At 44.8% G+C, this 18479-nt stretch overlaps 1 protein-coding gene across 20 annotated transcripts in view; it reads left to right on the forward strand.

The window, feature by feature from the left end:
- Window positions 1-2758: 2758 nt before the first annotated feature.
- The window catches only part of FHAD1 (forkhead associated phosphopeptide binding domain 1), a 159334-nt gene continuing 143613 nt past the window's right edge, over window positions 2759-18479 (forward strand). For all 20 annotated transcript variants that reach the window (XM_081488046.1, XM_081488049.1, XM_081488055.1 and 17 more), the window contains exons 1-2: window positions 2759-2912; window positions 6838-6944. In XM_081488046.1, coding sequence (XP_081344172.1) covers window positions 6852-6944 — 93 coding nt within the window. In that variant the 5' untranslated portion in view covers window positions 2759-2912; window positions 6838-6851. The remainder of the gene's footprint in view (window positions 2913-6837; window positions 6945-18479) is intronic.

Below are 18479 nucleotides of genomic sequence, written 5' to 3' on the forward strand. Positions count from 1 at the left end.
AAAATATAACTCTCACTCATCCCAGGATATGCTGATATAAAGCCATAAGTTAACTAGGGTGATTTGTCCTCTGTTTTTGAAATTTAAATGGATGACAAGGAATTGGGTTCCAAGACTTTCCCATGTCCTTTGAGATGTGGCCACTTGTGGGGAAGGGTGTCCAATCAAGATTTGGCATTTTCTGCTCCAGTGAGTCTGAATGTCAACTTTGTTCTCGGTTTAGTATTTCCTCACTGAGAGATGGACTGGTGGCAACATATGCTCTCCCAAGCCTATCAGGGGGCATGGGCTGCTCCAGCTCGAAGCCAGCCCAGGGGGGCTCCATAGGGTCTGGCTGGCAGTGAGCAAGTCGTATTCTGCACTCATGGTGATGACATTAAAGACAAGCATGGAGATTGGGGTGGGGCTGGAGAGGGGTCCTGGCTGGAGAATCCTAGGTCCTGGGTAAGGACAGTTCAGCTCCAGCAGCCCAAGAGGTAGTAGGCAAGACTGAGGCAGGTGGCAAAGGCTTCCCCTCCTCATTCATTCATTCAGGCACTGTTCTAGGTATTGGGGATTCAGCAGTGAACAAAACAGAAAAAAAAAATCCCTGCCCTCACAGAGCTTAAGTTGGGGTTGGGGGAGGAGTTGGGAGTGGGGAGATAGACAATAAATAAGATAAACTAAATAAATGGCAGGCTAGGTGATATGTGGTAAGACAAAGGGAAGAGCAATACAGTGAGGTTTTTGTTTTGTTGTTCATGTAGACTTTCTGGGCGGGGGGCGAGGGGGGGGGCGTGGATGGCGAGCCACAGAGCTTAGTTCTCTGACCAGAGGCTGAACCTGAGCCTCTGGCAGTGGAAGTGCGGAGTCCTAACCACTGGCTGTTGCTGTTTAGTTGATAAGTTGTGTCCGACTCTTTGCAACTCCATGGACTGTAGCCCGCCAGGCTCCTCTGTCCGTGAGATTTCCCAGGCAAGAAGACTGGAGTGGGTTGCCATTTCCTCCTCCAAGGGATCTTCCCAACCCAGGGATCAGACGGTGTCTCCTATGTCTCCTGCACTGGCAGCCGGGTTAAATAAATGCAAAGGCCCAGAAGCAGGAATGTTCCTGGGGAGTTGAACCTGACCCACCCTGTTCCTTTGAAGTTACCACTCAGGTCCCGGCCTCTGCAGTCACAACTCATATTTTCCTAGAGTCTTTCTGGTTGAAGGGAACTAATGAAGGCAGAACCTTCCAGGCTGACTGAGGGCCTGGAAGAAATTTCTAGTGACAGGTTTCTGGGAAGTAAAAGTGAAAGTGTTAGTCATTCAGTCATGTATGACTCTTTGAGACCCCATGGACTATAGCTCGCCAGGCTCCTCTGTCCATGGAATTTTACAGGCAAGAATACTGGAGTTGGTTGTCATTCTCTTCTCCAGGGTATCTTCCCAATCCAGGGATAGAACCTGGGTCTCCTGCATTGCAGGCAGATTGTTTATTGTCTGAGCCAACAGGGAAGCCCAGGTCTCTGCAACGCAACTGCAGGGCTGAATAAATCCTGGGGTTTTGCCATGCTTTTAACCAATCCACAAGGAACTGGCAATAATGCATCAAATTCATTCCTGGACCATGCTCCAGACCTGCTTAATCAGAATCTCTGTGGTCTGTGCCAGGGAATCTGCATTTCTAAGAGCTGTCTAGGCAAGTGTGAGCATCTTTACCGTATATTCCACCCCACACCAATCTCCATGATTTCCCTCTCTTTTATCTTCTAATTGACAAGGATGGAGTCTGCCATCTTTCATCTTTTTTAGATAAATGTTTTGAGTTTGTCTGGGGGCAACTTGTCAATCATTTTCTGCCAGGGAAATGGGGCATTCTGTAGGTGGTCAGCAGGGCTGTTCTGCTCTCAGACAGAAGGGGTTGACCTGAAAAAGGTGAGAAGAGATGGGGCTGGCATGTCTTCTCCACACACTCCATTCATCCTCACCCCCCACCCCCCACCCCCACCCCAACCCAGTCCTAGGCCCGTGGATGGGTAGGTGGAGGTCTTCTTAAAGATCTGATCCGGGACAACATTGGGGCCACTGTCTGACACCTGTAGGGACTCGGGAGATGTTTGTAGAAATAAAGAATAAATGAATGAATAAATGTCAGTTCTGACAGGGAAGGACAGAACAGTAGGACTGTGGGCTTGTAAATAACCTCTTTCTAGCAAACCCCGGGAGACAGTGAAGGACAGGGAAGCCTGGTGTGCTGCTGTCCATGGGGTCGCAGAGTCAGACACGACTGAGCGACTGAACAACAGTGGAAGAATCCTTCATTCTTTCAAAATTATTCCCTCCTCCCCACCCATCTTCCATCTCCACACCCACCCCCAGAAGTGGTGGTGCCCCCTCCCCCCCACCACTTTAACCTATTCTTTTCTCCTCTGCAACAGAGAGAACTAGATATTTGGGAGGGGCGGAGGGTACTAACCTCCAAACTTCTAGCTCAGCTCCATTACCCTCCCACGCCTGACCACCCCCTCCCAACGCACCCAGCCTAGACCAAAGGATAGCAGGAAGGATTCTAGAGTCTGCTCCTTCCTCGATGAAAAACTTCGGGCCACCTCTGTGACCGCCGAGCCAATTTCCCCATCCATGAAATGGGGCTGGGTACCCCTAGATCGCGGATCTGGGAAGGCTCGGGCGCTGCGGCCTACTGTAACTCGCCGGGTGCTCCCCGCGCACCGCCCCTCACAGGCCACGCCCCTCACCAGCGCGGCCGGCCGGGCGGGGTTGCCATGGCGACGCACGTACACAGGCCGGGAGGGCGCGCGGGCTGCGGGCCGCCGGCTGGAGACTCCGCGGGAGCGCGGCCGGGCGGCCTCGCCCGGAGCGAGCCCGGTGCCTCCCCAGCGGGCCGGGCCCTTGGCGGAGGACGGGACGTGGGCTTCTTCCTCTGGCCAGGTGAGAGCGACACGTAAGGAGGCGGCGAGCGGAAACCCGGGCCTGAAGAGGCCAGTCCTGCTAGGTCAAGGGCTTGCGGTAGTCTGGGGACCCGGCCCCACCCGAGGTTGAACTCCTCTCTGATCCAGGCTCGGGTCGCCGGGAGCACCCCGGAGAAGCTATCCCAACACCAGCCCTTCCTTCCTAAATGCAGCCCCCACCCCCACCCCGAGGTAGCCTGCGAGGAAACTTCAGGCCCCTGCTTGGCACCAGCTTTTGAATGTCCTGGGGGTACCGCTGAAATTAAGAGAGGAACCCTTGTTTCCCCTGATTTATAGACAATACCCACCCAATGGTCAGACACACACCCACCCCTCCCACCCCCCCTTCCCTCACCTCTCTTTCTTTAAGGAACTTCGAGGCCTTTTGTGGTCCTCAAAAGAAGTTTTGCTCCTATAGCCCAATTCTGACCCATTTAGAGCGGTCAGGGGGAATGCAGATGATTTTATTAGCTCTTTTGCTCTTTATTGTAGTGGGTGCTCCTTGGCACTGAGTAAGAACGAATTCACAGAGCTAAACACATTCAAATTACTTTCTGCAGTGTTTTCAGACAAAGAAGTGATGCACAGGGCAAGATTAAGGTAGAGAAATCTTGTCCAGTCCAAAAGCTAGAGGTAGAATTTAGGTTCTCCAAGACGTTATCTAGGATAGATGCTGAAAGGAAAAATGAAAGGTAGTTACTGTCAGAGATTCCTAGCCGCTGGCCACACTGGCTTGCTTGGAGGTGTCATTTGTATTTTCACTCAGTCAGCAAGTGTTGACCAAGCACCTCTATGTGCCAGGCATTGCCCTGGCACTGGAGATGGTGCCCTGCACAGAACAACTGTGCAAAGGGTGTGAGGTTTTACCCTGTTTGAAACTTAGCCTGCCCAGCTTATAGATACTGGCAGAAGACAAGGCTCCTGGGCCAGAAACTAAGAACTTTACTGCTCACAGCACAGCAGACACAACCAACAGCCAGAGCTGCATATGCACAGGGATTCCTGTTGCCCTGAAAGTCCCTGGGGTGGTGAAGAACAGCCAAGCTGGCTGCTGTGCATGCAGTGAGTCTGTGTCCCAGATAAGAAACTCCAAACTTAGGAAATCTCAGTCTTTGAAAAGGACTGCTAGCAAATCTGCCTGACTTTAGCCTCAGAAGGAGCTATTGTCTTTATTATAAACATTACCTTTATCCTCCAGGCTGTTTGCCATATAGGCACCCTTGGAAGGATGGTGCAGGACAAAATCTTTCAATGCCTTTGCTCTGAAGATGGGTATGAGCACAAGAGACTCATGAAGAATTGCTTCTTAACAAAATCAAGGGACTTCTCTGGCAGTCCAGTGGTTCAGGTTCCATGCTCCCAATGCAGGGGTGAGAGGGCTCAACTCCTGGTCCAGAAACTGAGATCCCGCATGCCACACAGTGTGGCCCAAAAACCCAAGACAAAATCAACACAGTTCTGGTTTTCCAGGAATATATATCTTAGTGAATGAAAGAGAAACAGACAGCAAATACGACTAAATAAAGGAACAAGAAAAGGTCAGAGAATGATAAGTACGAGGAAGGAAACCCAGCAGGGGAAAACTAACAGGAGAGTAACATGACTGAGGGTGCCTTTAGCCACAGTGGTCACGAGGTTGCTCCAAAGCGGAGTATCTGAGCAGAGAGAAGACATCAGCTTTGGGGTCGTCTCGGGTGACAGCTGAAAAACAAATATATACATGACCCAAGTTTTAAGTTTTAAATTAGTGGCCTGTCCTGTGGTTTTCCTACAACAGAGACATTTCTTGAAAGTTTACATTTTAGATTAATTGCTGGATAACATGGTGCTCTGCCAATGAAGATTAATAACTGAAGGCAGTAGAGCATGGTTGTTTGGAAAGAGGAAATGTCTTTCCCCTGTATTCACGACAGTGAACTTAATAAATTTTATTTCTCATTATATGGAAGCATCAGTATTAGTGGGACATCCACAGGCCTCCAGAGTTTACAGATATAAACTATCCTGCTTATTTTTATTTCTCTTATCCCTAGGTAGGGTCTCATCTTCCTTTCAGCAGATAGAATGCTGGTTTTAAAGACTTTCTGTTGTTGCATGTCCCAGGCATCAACAGATCGTGCAATTCCCTCACCCCACTCTGCCCCACCAGCAACACTGGAGGTTTGTGCAGTGGTTATAGACTAAGGTCCAGAGTTGTCACACACTTACTATTGTGTGACCTTAACCTCTCTGAGTCACAGTTTCCTCATCTGTAAAGTGGGACAATACTGACACCTACCTTGCGGGGTTGTTCTGAGGATGAAAAGAGGCAATGTCTATAAAAGGATAGCCCAGTGCCTCACACTTAGTAGGGGTTCATCCTCACACTTAGTAGTGGATGAAATGGTGGAGATGTTGATGGAAAGCAGAACCAGACCAGAGACCTGTTACAGTCACACCCAGATGACTTTTGTTTTCATTTGTTTGGTTTTTGTTTTGTTTTTAATAGTAGGTTTTTCCCTTTTTCTTTTTAAAAAATCTTTACTTCTTTGGCTGCACCTGGTCTTAGTTGTGGCACACGGGTTCTTCGATACAGGATCTTGGGCAACCATGGAAGCCTCTAAATGACTTTTGCTTTTATCCACAATACAACTTCACACTTCAGTGACCTTTCAGGTGAAAAGAGACTTTCTTTACAAGGAGTTAAGATGGAGAATGTCGCACTGTGTAGCTGGACATCTCTCAAATTGGAATTCAAATATTGTGTCATGTGAATTATCATCAACATCTTGGAACCTGCCGAAGGCAGGAATACTGAAGGGGGTTGCCATGCTCTCCTCCAGGGATCTTCCCAGCCCAGGGATCAAACCCAGGTCTCCCACATTGTAGGTGGATTCTTTACTGCCTGAGAAACCAGGGAGCAACTTATACAACCAAAACACATGTATAGGACTTACTTTGAACTGCGTTGAAATATAAAATGGATGGAAGGATACATGGGTAGATATGTGATAAAGTAAATATAGCAAAAGGTCAATTGTGGAATCTGGATGGTGGTTATATAGGAGTTCACCATCTACTTCTTTCAACTTTTCTGTGTGTTTCACATTTTCATAAATAAAACACCAGGAAAAAGTAGGTACAGAGTCCTGACTAAGCTATAATCTTAATACTTTGTCTTTGGAAATCATTCTGTTTTTATACCTAAATATACAACAAAATACAGTGACTTAAAAGAAAGTATCATCTAATGCCCATTTCCTTGATGATTTACTCTTCTACACTTTAAGAAGCTCTTTAGAAGGTTGGGGTTCCTTGAGTCAAAGTTCAAGAAACCCAAGATTAGTAATAGTAATAATAACAGTAGGAGAAAAGTGTGTTTAGCAAACACCATTCTAGATGCTTCACATGTATCACTGCATTTAATCCTCACAAAACCCTTTGGGATACAGAGTATTACTAGCCCCATTTTACAGATGAGAAAACTGAGGTTTATAGACAGACTAAGTAATTCAACCAGAGCCACAGAACTAGTAAGTGGTAGGTCAGTAATTCTTAGTACTTGATCATGGCAAATAACTAACCTCAAACTAAGCTTAATGGGAGTTGGAAAGCGATTGTCAGTGGAATTCAGATTTGTTGTTGGGTTGTTTTTGCTATTGCTTGTTTGTGCTCTGAGTTACATAAAGGGTGTCCTCTGATCATCAGAACCAAACTTATCTATGACAGATATCAGTGTTAAAAAGACAGTCTTAAAAATATGAAGAATTGTAATTATGATCACTGTTAAATCCATCAATCCACTCCTACCTCTGCTGATTTTCCTCTTGTGACATTATGTATATTTCATTCATTCTAAATATGATATTGAATAATTAAAGGACTCTCTTTTTCTAACCAGATTTTTTTCTGCAAACCTTTTCTAGGGAAAGCAGAGAGTATGAAAGCCTATCTAAAGAGCGCGGAAGGCTTTTTTGTCTTGAATAAAAGTACTACGATTGGAAGGCATGAAGACTCAGACCTTGTTTTAGAGGTAAGATCTCTTCCTGCCCGGTCCCCACCCCTCCCAACCCTCATCTCTGCAGAAGTCCAGTCCCCTGTGGACTCCGATGTCTTCTGAAGCACGGCCTCTGGCTAACAGCCGCTGCCTTCCTCGGTGTGCTTTGTCGTTGTTCAGTCGCTCAGTCGTGTCCGACTCTTTGCGACCCCATGGACTGCAGCACGCCAGGCTTCCCTGTCCTTCACCATCTCCCGGAGTTTGCTCAGGTTCATGTCCATTGAGTGCATGATGCTGTCTAACCGTCTCATCTTCGGTGTGCTACCAATAACCAGTTGTCAGATGTGCTGGAGCTCCTTGGCACACGTGATAAGAATGAGCAGGATGCAGAGTGAGATGCGCCTTCTGTCCTTTGCTGACCGTGTCTGTGTCTGCAATGTCCCACCCAGGATCCCCTCCCTCGCTGCCTGATGGGGCCATTTGGAAGGTGGGCATGGAGCTGGTGCTTGAGGTTCACCTGCTCCAGGTCTGGCAGCCAGAGCCACCTGAAGTGCCCAGCTTGACCAATAGCCTCTTGCCCTTTTCAGAGCTTCTGGAGACTGTTGTGGGTCCCTCGGAGCCCTCCCCCAGCCCCATCTCCAAGTAGTAAATGAGGGTAAGCCTTGGGCATAGCCACAGTATCCTCTCATTTCATTTCATCCTCTATGTTAGCTGTGGCTTGGTCCACAGTCCTAGCTTAATGACAGCCAAAGAAGCTGGAAGAAAGTAAGGAGTTAATCAAAACAGTGGCTTTGGGGGCACTCTCCGTCCCCTTTCTGATGTCTGTGTCAGAAGCTTTCTCTGTCATTTTTCACTTTAATAAAACTCTGCTACACACACACACACACACACACACACACACACAACAGTTGCTTTGAGCCTTTTAAAATATTTCAATATTTTAGGGGTTAAAATATTGAAAGAAAAATGCAGTGGAATTTATGACTTTAAAAGGCAGGTCTCTTTCAGACTTCACTCAACAGATTGTTAAAAGACTTTTTATTTTGAAATGTCAGATTCACAAACAGTAGAGAGAGAATGGTACAAAGTGTGTGTATTGTTCTGTGCCATTTTATCACATGTATGAATTTGTGTGTAGCCACCAAGATATAGAATTGACTTCCCAGGTAGCTCAAGTGGTAAAAAATCTGCCTGCCAACGCAGGAGATGCAGGTTTGATCCCTGGGTTAGGAAGATCCCCTCAAGGAGGAAATGGCAACCCGCTCCAGTATTCTTGCCTGGAAAATCCCATGAACAGAACAGAGGAGCCTGATGGACTACAGTCTGTGGGGTTGTAAAAAGTTGGACATGAGTGAACAACTGAACACACACACACACCAAGGTGTATAGAACTACTCCATCATCAAAGATCTCCCATGTGATGTTCTTTTTTTTTTTTTTTTAATGTATTTATTTACTTAGCTGCACTGGGTCTTAGTTGCAGCTTGTGAGATCTAGCTCCCTGACCAGGGGTTGAACCCAGGCCCCCTGGTTTGGGAGCTCAGAATCTCACTACTGGACCACCAGGAAAGTCCCATGATGTTCCTTTTATGGTCACAATACTTTCTCCCACCACCATCCCCAAGCCCCAACAACCACTAATCTGTTCTTCATCTCTATAATTTTTATCATTATGAGAATATTACATAAATGGAATCTTAACATCTGTGACCTTTGCCATTGATTTTTTTTTTTACTCAGTGTAATGACTTTGACATCAATCTAGGTTATTAGCTTGTTCTTTTATTGCTGAGTAATAGCCCATGTTATGGATGTACCACCTATGTTTAACCATTCACTTATTGAAGGACATTGTGATTGCATTAGGGGCTGTTACAAATAAATCTACTATAAACATTTGTGAACAGGTTTTTCTGTGAACATAAGTTTTATTTATCTGAGATGAATGCTCAGGAGTATGATTGCATGGATCATCATTTATGTTAATATATATTCAGTTTGTGGAGAAGCTGCCAGAATCTTATCCAGAGTGGCTGCACCATTTTTTAGTCCCACCAGCAATGTATGGGATAAGTTTCTCTGCATCCCCACCAGCAATTAGTATTAACACTGTTTTTTATTTTAGCTGTTTTAGTAAGTGTGTAGTGGTTTCTTGTCATAGTCTTGATTTGTATTTCCCAAATCGATAGTGATGTTAAATGTCTTTTCATGTACTTATTTGCCTTCTGCATACCCTCTTTGGCGACATATCTCTTAATGTCTTTTAACCATTTCTAATCCAATTGTTTTTTCACCATTGAGTTTTGAGAATTCTTTAGGTATTTTAGGTATGAGTCCCTCATCAGATAGATGGTTTGCAAATATTTTCTCCCATCCATAGCTTGTCTTTTCATTCTCTTAGCAGGATATTTCACAGAACAAAAGTTTTAACTTTGATGAAGTCGAGGTCATTATTTTTTTCTTTCATAGATCATGCTTTTAGTATCACGTCTAAGAACGTGCCACCAAGTGCTTGATCCGAGGATTTTCTCTTATATTTTCTTTGAAGTGCTTTATAGTTTTATGTTTAAATCTGTGAACCATTTTGGGTTCACTTTTGTTTATGATGTGAGATTTAGGTCAGTGTTCACTTTTATTGCATGTGAATATTGAGTTGTTCCAGAACCATTTGTTAAAAAGACTATCCTTTCTCTATTGAATTGCTTTTGCAAGTTTGTCGAAAATAATCTGGCCATACTTCTATGGGGGCTGTTTCTGAGTTCCCTAGTATGTTTCATGGATCTATGAGGCAATCTCTCTACCTTTATGACACAGCCTTGACTCCTATCGCTGTGTAAGTCTTAAATCAGATAGAGTGACTCCTCCCACTTTATTCTTCCTTAAATTTTTTAACCAATTCTAGTTCCTTTGCCCTTTCATTTACATTTTAGTGTAAGCCATCTGTATATACAAAATATCATGCTGTAATTTTGATTGGAATTGTGTTTAGTCCTTCATTCAATGTGAGAATAATTGTCTCTCGATTCATGAACATGGCATATTTCTTATTGATTCAGGTGGTCTTTGATGTCGCTCATGAGTGTTTTGTAATTTTTAGCATACAAGTTCTGTACATGCTTTGTTAGATTTACACTTCAGTATTTCTCTCTCTCTTTTTTTTTTTTTTTGAGTGATTGGAAATGGTATTTGGGCTTCCCAGGTGGCACTAGTTGTAAAGAACCCACCTGCCAATGCAGGAGATGTAAGAGACTCGAGTTTGATCCCTGGGTCGGGAGGATCCCCTGGAGGAGAGCATGGCAACCCACTCCAGTATTCTTGCCTGGAGAATCCCATGGACAGAGGAGCCTAGTGGGCTGCAGTTCATGGAGTCGCAAAGAGTCAGACGTGACTGAAGCGACTGTGTGCATGCACACACACACACACTGTCACACAAAAGGTATTATATTTTTTATTTTGTTCATTTTTTATTTTTACGTGTTCATTGACACTATATAGAAATACAGTTGATCTTTGTATGCTTCTTAGTTTCTTGCAACATTAACTGAACTTTCTGTATAAGGGTTTTTGTAGATTTCTTGGAATTTTTTTACACAAACAATCATGTCATCTACAGTAAGAGTAGTTTTATTTCTCCTTTCAGAAAAGGATATCTGAATGCCTTTCATTTTCTTTTCCTTGCTTTATTTGTCTGGTTAACACTTCCAGGAATCTGTTGAATAAGAGTGGCATAAAATTTTAAAATATTTATTTATTTTATTTGGCTGCATTGGGTCTTAGTTTCAGCATGCAGGATCTTTGCTGCATCATGCAGGATCTTCCGTTGCAATGCATGGACTCTCTAGTTGCAGCATGGGCTCAGTTGCTCCATGGCAAGTGTCATCTTCGTTCTCTGACCAGGGATTGAACCCATGTTCCCTGCATTGCAAGGCAGACTCTTTACCACTGAACCACCAGGGACCCAGTATAAATCTTTATATTTGCTTGTTCCTGAACTTAGGGAAAGCCTTCAGTCTTTCACCATTAAGTACGAGGTAAGCTGTAGGTTTTTTGTACATGTTCTTACTAAGTGAGCAAGTTCCCCCCCTTTATTCCTAGTTTTCTGATTATGCTTATCATAAGTTCAACAGATTTAAAACTAACTCCATGAACCTCCCCTTGAGATTCTTCTCCATGATGTGGTTTCCTCTCAAGGACACAGAAAAATCTGTGCAGTGTGCAAAGTTTGTGGGGAGGGGAGGAAGAAAAAGAAGAATTGCAGTTTCTTCTTTATCATAACAAGGCATAGATTTGGGGTGGTTTTATTTCCTGTTCTGGGCTTCCCTAGTGGCTCAGCGGTAAAGAATCCACCTGCAGTACAGGAGATATGGGTTCGATCCCTGGGTCTGGAAGATCCCCTGGAGAAGAAATGGCAACCCACTCCAGTATGCTTGCCTGGAAAATTTCATGGACAGAGGAGCCTGGTAAGCTACAGTCCACAGGGTCACAAAAAAGTCGGACACAACTGAGCAACTGAGGACACACGTTACTTCCTGTCTGGCTAAAGTAGAGACAGAGATCTCTGTTTTGAACCTGACTGTGACATTAGAAAGCTTTAGTAATTTTTTTTTTTTGTAATGCAATAAGTCATTTTATTACTGGTGACATACACTTGCCCTTTCCAGGTAGGTTTCAGCAGTGGATATATAGTTTATTTCTCCTAAAGAACATGGAGAGTGAGCTGCTTGAAGATGTAATAAAATGTCTATCATGTTTTCTTCCTCAAAGACTATTTTCTAAACAGCAATTTTAGGCTTACAGCAAAATTAAGAAAAAAGTTTATAGATATCCTGTATATCCTCCCACCCAGCACACATGCCCAAAGCCTCCCAGACTATTCATTCACAGCAGAGTAGTCCATTTGAGGAAACTAGCAATTTTTAAAAGTGGAGGCTTTGGAGATAGGCAGACCTGAGTTTAAATCTCATTAGGCTACTTCATGGCTGAGTGATTTCAACCAGACTGATCACTCTGAGCTCATTTTCCCTGTCTGTAAACCTGTTACCTCACAGGATGGTTGTGAGGGTTAAGTGAAAAACGCACATAAAGAGGCTGGCATGTGGTGCTCAGTAAAAGACACAGTGGTCATTGTTTTGGTCTCATAAGATGGAGAGACTCTTCTCAGAAGAAGAGAAAATCTTCAAAGGGCTGAAGAATCCTCAGAGGGTTGAGATGAGGATCCACTGATGTTAACAAGCCATTTGGAAAAGGAAACCAATGAGGACAGTCCCTAACCGGACAGAAACTGAGTTGCATTCATTGTATAAAAATAAGTGACGGCTTACTGCTCCCCGAACTTAGTTTAAGAAATAAGTCACCACCACCAGCAACAGTCAGGTTAATTTATGAAGGGATCAGTTGCATTTCCAGAAGCGTGAGCTCATTTTGGCTCCCTGGAGTTCAGATGATAATGTGAATCACCAAGCGTTTTGGGGATAGAGTTCTGATGAGCGCTTCTGTCTTCTCTTAGATGAATCATCTTCCCATGGTTTAAATGGGTTTGGGAGAGGAGAGTTGCTCTCAGAGGGTTGTGGGGACATGAGTCCACTTGGAAGAATTGAAACCTGCATACATGTCAGCATTTTCCAGTTTTATAAAACATGACAAGGTAAACATTGCCCCTCTGCTGACTTCATTAGGCCTTTCTGTTCGGAAGGATCACCTATTTTTTTTTTAATTAGTTTTTATTCATTTATTTGTTTATTTTTGGCTGTGCTGGGTCTTCATTTCTCTTGCTGTGGCGAGCAAGGTCTACTCTCTGTTGCGGTGCACAGGCTTCTCATTGCAGAGGCTTCTCTTGTTGCAGAGCACAGGCTCTAGGCACATGGGCTTCAGTAGTTGCAGCACACAGGCTCAGTAGTTTCAGCTCATGGGCTCTAGTGTGAGGGCTCAGTAGTTGTGGCCCACAGGATTAGTTGCTCCCCAGCATGTGGGATCTTCCAAGACCAGGGATCAAACCCATGTCCTCTGCATTGGCAGGCAGATTCTTATCCATTGTGCCATCAGGGAAGTTCCAGAAGGATCACCTTTGATCAGCTGTGAGCCATCCTGAGGAATCATCCAGCAGTCAGTTTATAGTTTATGTTATTGATGCTACTGAAGTCATTCTACTAAATAAGATTCAGGGATGTGAAGTGAAAGTCGTTCAGTCGTGTCCAACTCTTTGTGACCCCATGGGCTATACAGTCCATGGAATTTGCCAGGCCAGAATACTGGAGTGGGTAGCCATTCCCTTCTCCAGGGAATCTTCCCAACCCAGGGATCAAATGCAGGTCTCCCGCATTGCAGGCGGATTCTTTACCAGCTGAGCCACCAGGGAAACCAAGATTCAGGGATATGTATTAATAAAAAGTCGTCCTTCAAATTACCCAGAGGTTACATCTAGCAAATAAAAAAGATTGTTGTATTTATCTGGATCAATCCTAAAAAATAGGCAGTCACACTTCTAAAGAGCTCTATTTATCAGCAAGGCTGAAATATTGTTTGGAGTGTTTGTTTTGTAATAGTTTGACATCGTTTACTTTTTCTGATCAGGGGAGGTAGTTCCATGTTTCTTGTTTTTAAAAATTGGGAGGAAGCAATGTATAAGGAAGAAAATAAAAGTCACTTGTAATCATTTGGGTTCAGGGAAAAATCAATATTGGTATCCACAGGGTCTTATTGTCCAGATTTTTCCCCTGTATCTTGTAAGAAGTTTAATTCCCTAAGGGCAATAGGAAGGCTGTTTATTTATTTATTTATTTTATTTTTGGCTGTGCTAGGTCTTGGTTGCGGCACACGAGTTTTCTCTAGTTGCAGCGAGTGGAGGCTACTCTTTATTGAGGTGCACAGGCTTCTTGTTGCAGTGGCTTCTCTTGCTCCCAAGCATAGGTTCTAGAGCACAGGTTCAGAAGTTGTGGCACACAGACTTAGTCGCTCAAAAGCCTGTGGAATCTTCCCAGACCAGGGATCAATCCCATGTCCCCTGTATTGGCAGATGGATTCTTAACCACTGAACCACTAGGGAAGCCCAGGAATCCTGTTTATAGCCAGGCTAGTGAGAACTGTTCATAGTCAACAGTAAGAACTGTTATCATTCATTCATTCCACAATATTTACCCGGAGCCACAGCACTAAGGCAAGCCTAGGGATACAGTGATGGCGGAACTGGACATGGTCCCTGCGATCAGGAAGCTGCCAGGAGAGAGAGACATAAGTCATATGATCCCACAAAGGTGTGACTAATTCCATTCCAAAACTGGGGCTCTAAAGCAGAGGAATATGGAGGACAAAGAGGACTTGACAAAGGGAGAAGGGAACAGCATATGCAAAGGTCCTGGGGTAGACCCAAGGGACTGAGAGAAAACCAGGGCGTCCAGGAGTCAGATCAGAAAGGAGGAGTGCTTAGTGACAAGCAGGCCTCCTTCACGTCACAGTGAAGATTTTGACCTTTATCTGAAAAGCAATGGAAGAAGATTTGAAGGACTGTAAGCAAGGGGGAGTGGGCTTCCTGGGTGTCGCTAGCGGTAAAGAACCCGCCTGCCAACGCAGGAGACGTAAGAGACATGAGTTCGATCCCTGGGTCAGGAAGATCCCCTGGAGGAGGAAATGACAACCCACTCCAGTATTCTTGCCTAGAGAATCCATGGACAGAAGAGTCTGGCAGGCTATGGTCCATATGGTAACGAAGAGTCAGATGTGACTGAAGCAACTTAGCACACACATATGCAAAGCAAGGAGGAGACCTGCCAGTGACCATTCTGGCTGCCATGTGCATAGTCCCCCTTCCTCCCATTTTACACACTCCAGAGCCTCAGCCTTGCTCATTTCAGAGTTAAACTTTTCAAATTATAATTTATAAAATTTGATGTGCCTTGTGAACTATAATTTTTTAGAGCTGGATGTGGTTATTATCTATAGTCTGCTGAGAAAGGGGCTTGTTTCTTCCAGAATAAAGAAATACCGCAAGCTAATGGTTGGATTTTCCATCGGTATGAAGTGAAAGTGTTAGTTGTTCAGTTGTGTCTGACTCTTTGCAACCCCATAGACTGTAACCCACCAGGCTCCTCTGTCCATGAAATTCTCCAGGCAGGAATACTGGAGCAGGTTACCATTTCCTTGTCCAGGGGATCTTCCCGACCCAGGAATCAAACCTGAGTCTCCTGCATTGTAAACAGATTCTTTACCGTCTGAGCCACCATTTTGTGTAAGAGTATATAAACACTCTATATAAGAGTGCTTGTTAAACATGGGCTCCTAGACGTTCTGATCCAGTGGGTTTCGAGTAATGCCCAGGAATCTTCATATTTATATGCTCCACAGGTTCAGGTCAGAGTGCGGTCCCCTGGAATTGGTTCCAGGACCACACTTTGAGAACCATCAGTGCTCCCTTCCTGTCCCTTCTTGATTGGTGCTTCTTCCCTTCTGATGTTCTGGCAGCTCCTGCATGTGTGTGTGTGTGTGTGTGTGTGTGTGTGTGTGTGTGTGTGTGTGTATTATTTCAATAAACTTTGTTTTGAGGAAGAGAGAAGTGAAGGTTAAACAGTGAAGGGCTGACTGTGTAAGGGATTCCCCAGTCCCATCCTGGGGAGGTTCCAGGATCCCCTATAAGACTGAGATGGAGGACAGCCCAAGTCATTTCAGGGCTGTGGCTGGGAGGGTGGAGATGGAAGAGAAGGAGAAAGGACAGAAATGCCTGGGGGATGAAATGCTGATGCCCGCACCTCTAACCCTCAGTGACCAGAGTCCTAGGAGTGCTCCTTCTCATGGGTGAAGCGATCTGTCCAGCCTGTGTCAGCGCTTCTCAGATGGGATCCGAGGCTCGCTGCTCTCATACCGACCAGAATCCGTATGACCAGATGACTCTTGTGTCTTCCCCTGGCACCTGCTGGTTCTGAGCTGCCTCTTAGAAAAGAACTAGAGTCCACATCATACTCTTTTTTGTTTTTTTACCTTCTTACAAGACAATTTCAGAAAAACATCTACTTCTGCTTCATTGACTATGCTAAAGCCTTTGTGTGGATCACAACACACTGGAAAATTCTTAAAGAGATGGGAATACCAGACCACCTTACCTGCCTCCTGAAAAGCCTGTATGCAGGTCAAGAAGCAACAGTTAGAACCAGACATGGAACAATGGGCTGGTTCCAAATTGAGAAAGGAGCACTTCAAGGCTGGATATTGTCACCCTGCTTATTTAACTTATATGCAGAGTACATCATGTGAAATACCGGGCTGGATGAAGCACAAGATGGAATCAAGATTGCAGGCAGGGAGAAATATCAATAATCTCAGATATGCAGATGACACCACCATTATGGCAGAGAGAGAAACGAAACTAAAGAGCCTCTTGATGAAGGTGAAAAGGAGAGTGAAAAAACTGGCTTAAAACCCAACATTCAAAAAATGAAAATCATGGCATCTGGTCCCATCACTTCATGACAAATAGATGGGGAAATGATGGAAACAGTGACAGACTTTATTTTCTTGGGCTCCAAAATCACTGCAGATGGTGACTACAGCCATGAAATTAAAAGACACTTGGTCCTTGGAAGAAAAGCTATGGCCAACCTAGACAGCATATTAAAAAGCAGAGACATTACTTTGCCAACAAAGGTCTGCCTAGTCAAAGCTATGGTTTTTCCAGTAGTCATGTGTGGATGTGAGAGTTAGACCACAAAGGGGGCTGAGTGCCGAAGAATTGATGGTTTTGAGCTGTGGTGTTGGAGAAGACTCTTGAGAGTCCCTTGGACTGTAAGGAAATCAAACCAGTCCATCCTAAAGGAAATCAGTCCTGAATATTCATTGGAAGGACTGATGCTGAAGCTGAAGCTTCAATACTTTGGCCACCTGATGGGAAGAGCCGACTCATTGGAAAAGACCCTGATGCTTGATTGAAGGCAGGAGAAGGGGACAACAGAGGATGAGATGATTGGATGGCATCACTGACTCGATGGACATGAGTTTGAGCAAGCTCTGGGAGATGGTGAAAGATAGGGAGGCCTGGTGTGCTATACTCCATGTGGTCACAAAGAGTCAGACACGACTGAGCAACTGAACAACAACAAGCAAATTTACCAAAGCAATTTTTCTCTAAAAGAAATGTAGATTTATGTCTGTACAAAGATTTCTGACATCATCATCTTGTTTATTATTCTCAAACAAGATGACTGGAGTTGTCTTTTTATCTGCATTATACGAATGGGCAGGTGTGTCTGCTGTGTCCGGGGACACATATGGCTGTAACTCAGACGAGCGCGGCCACATTGCCCACCAGAGGTTCCCAGATGTGGTGTCCTGCCAGCAGTGGGCGTCCCTCTCCCACTCCCTCCCCAGCATCGGGAGTGGTCCACCCGTTGGATCTTCGGTGACCTACAGGGTGAAGTGTAGTACTCGTGTCATTTTTGTTCACACTTCTCTTATTCTGAGTGAACACCAGCACTTTGAGATATAAGGTAACGAGTGGACTCTCTGTGGGGAAATCCACGGAATGAAGCAGACCTGAGGAGGGTGCGCTGGCCGACTCCCCATCTGTACCCACCACCCGCCATGTCGTCCTGCCTGGACTGCACTCCTGTCCCACCCCCTTCCCCACCCCCACGCCATCCTACCCCTGACTCCTGCCCAAGTGTTCCTATCTCTGGAGGTTCACCTGTCTGATCTCACCAGTCCTCAGGGAATTTTTTTGTCCCCTGTTTGAGAACTGGCAGCTGATTTCATCAGTTAGCTCCCACCACAGTGGTTGATGGGGCTGCTTTTCCACTTGGAGGTGGAAGGCTTCCAGGAGGAAAAAGTTCAGAGGAAAGGACTAGATCATAATCTTATCCTTTTATTGTGACAAAATGCACATAACATAAAATCTGCCATCTTAACTACCTTTTTAAAGTGTACAGTTCAGTGGCATTAAATATGTCCGCAGTGTTGTGCAACCCGTCACCCCCATGCCTCGCCAGAACATGTTCCATCTTGCAGAACTGAAACCCGGTCCCCATAAAACCACTCCCCATGCCCCCACCTCCCAGCCCCCGGCAACCACCATTCTGTTTTCTGTCTCTATGGACTTGACCACTCTGAGTACCTCACAGAAGTAGAATCATACAGTATTTGTCTTTTCATGACTGGCTTATTTCACCGAGGGAAGGACAGGGAAGCCTGGCATGCTACAGTCCATGGGGTCTCAAAGAGATATGACTTAGCAACTGAAAAACAGCAACAGTGACCTCAAGGTTCATCCATGCTGTCACGTGTATCTGAATTTCCTTCCTTTTTAAGGCTGAATAATATTTCATTGTATGGATTTGCCACATTTTGTTTATTCATTCATCTACCAGTGGACACTTGGGTTGTTTTTACCTTTTGGCTATTGCAAACAATGCTATGAATGTGGGTGTATAAATATCTCTTCAAGCCTCTACTTTCAGTTCTTTGGGATATATACCCAAAAGTAGACTTGCTGGATCACATGATAATTTTATTTTTAGTTATTTGAAGAACTGCCATGCTGTTTTCCATAGCAGTTGCACTAATTTATATCCTCACCAACAGCGCACAGGGGTT

This window comes from Giraffa tippelskirchi, chromosome 5 (assembly GCF_054371585.1).
Source record: "Giraffa tippelskirchi isolate mGirTip1 chromosome 5, T2T-mGirTip1v1.2.pri, whole genome shotgun sequence".
Lineage (NCBI taxonomy): Eukaryota > Metazoa > Chordata > Mammalia > Artiodactyla > Giraffidae > Giraffa > Giraffa tippelskirchi.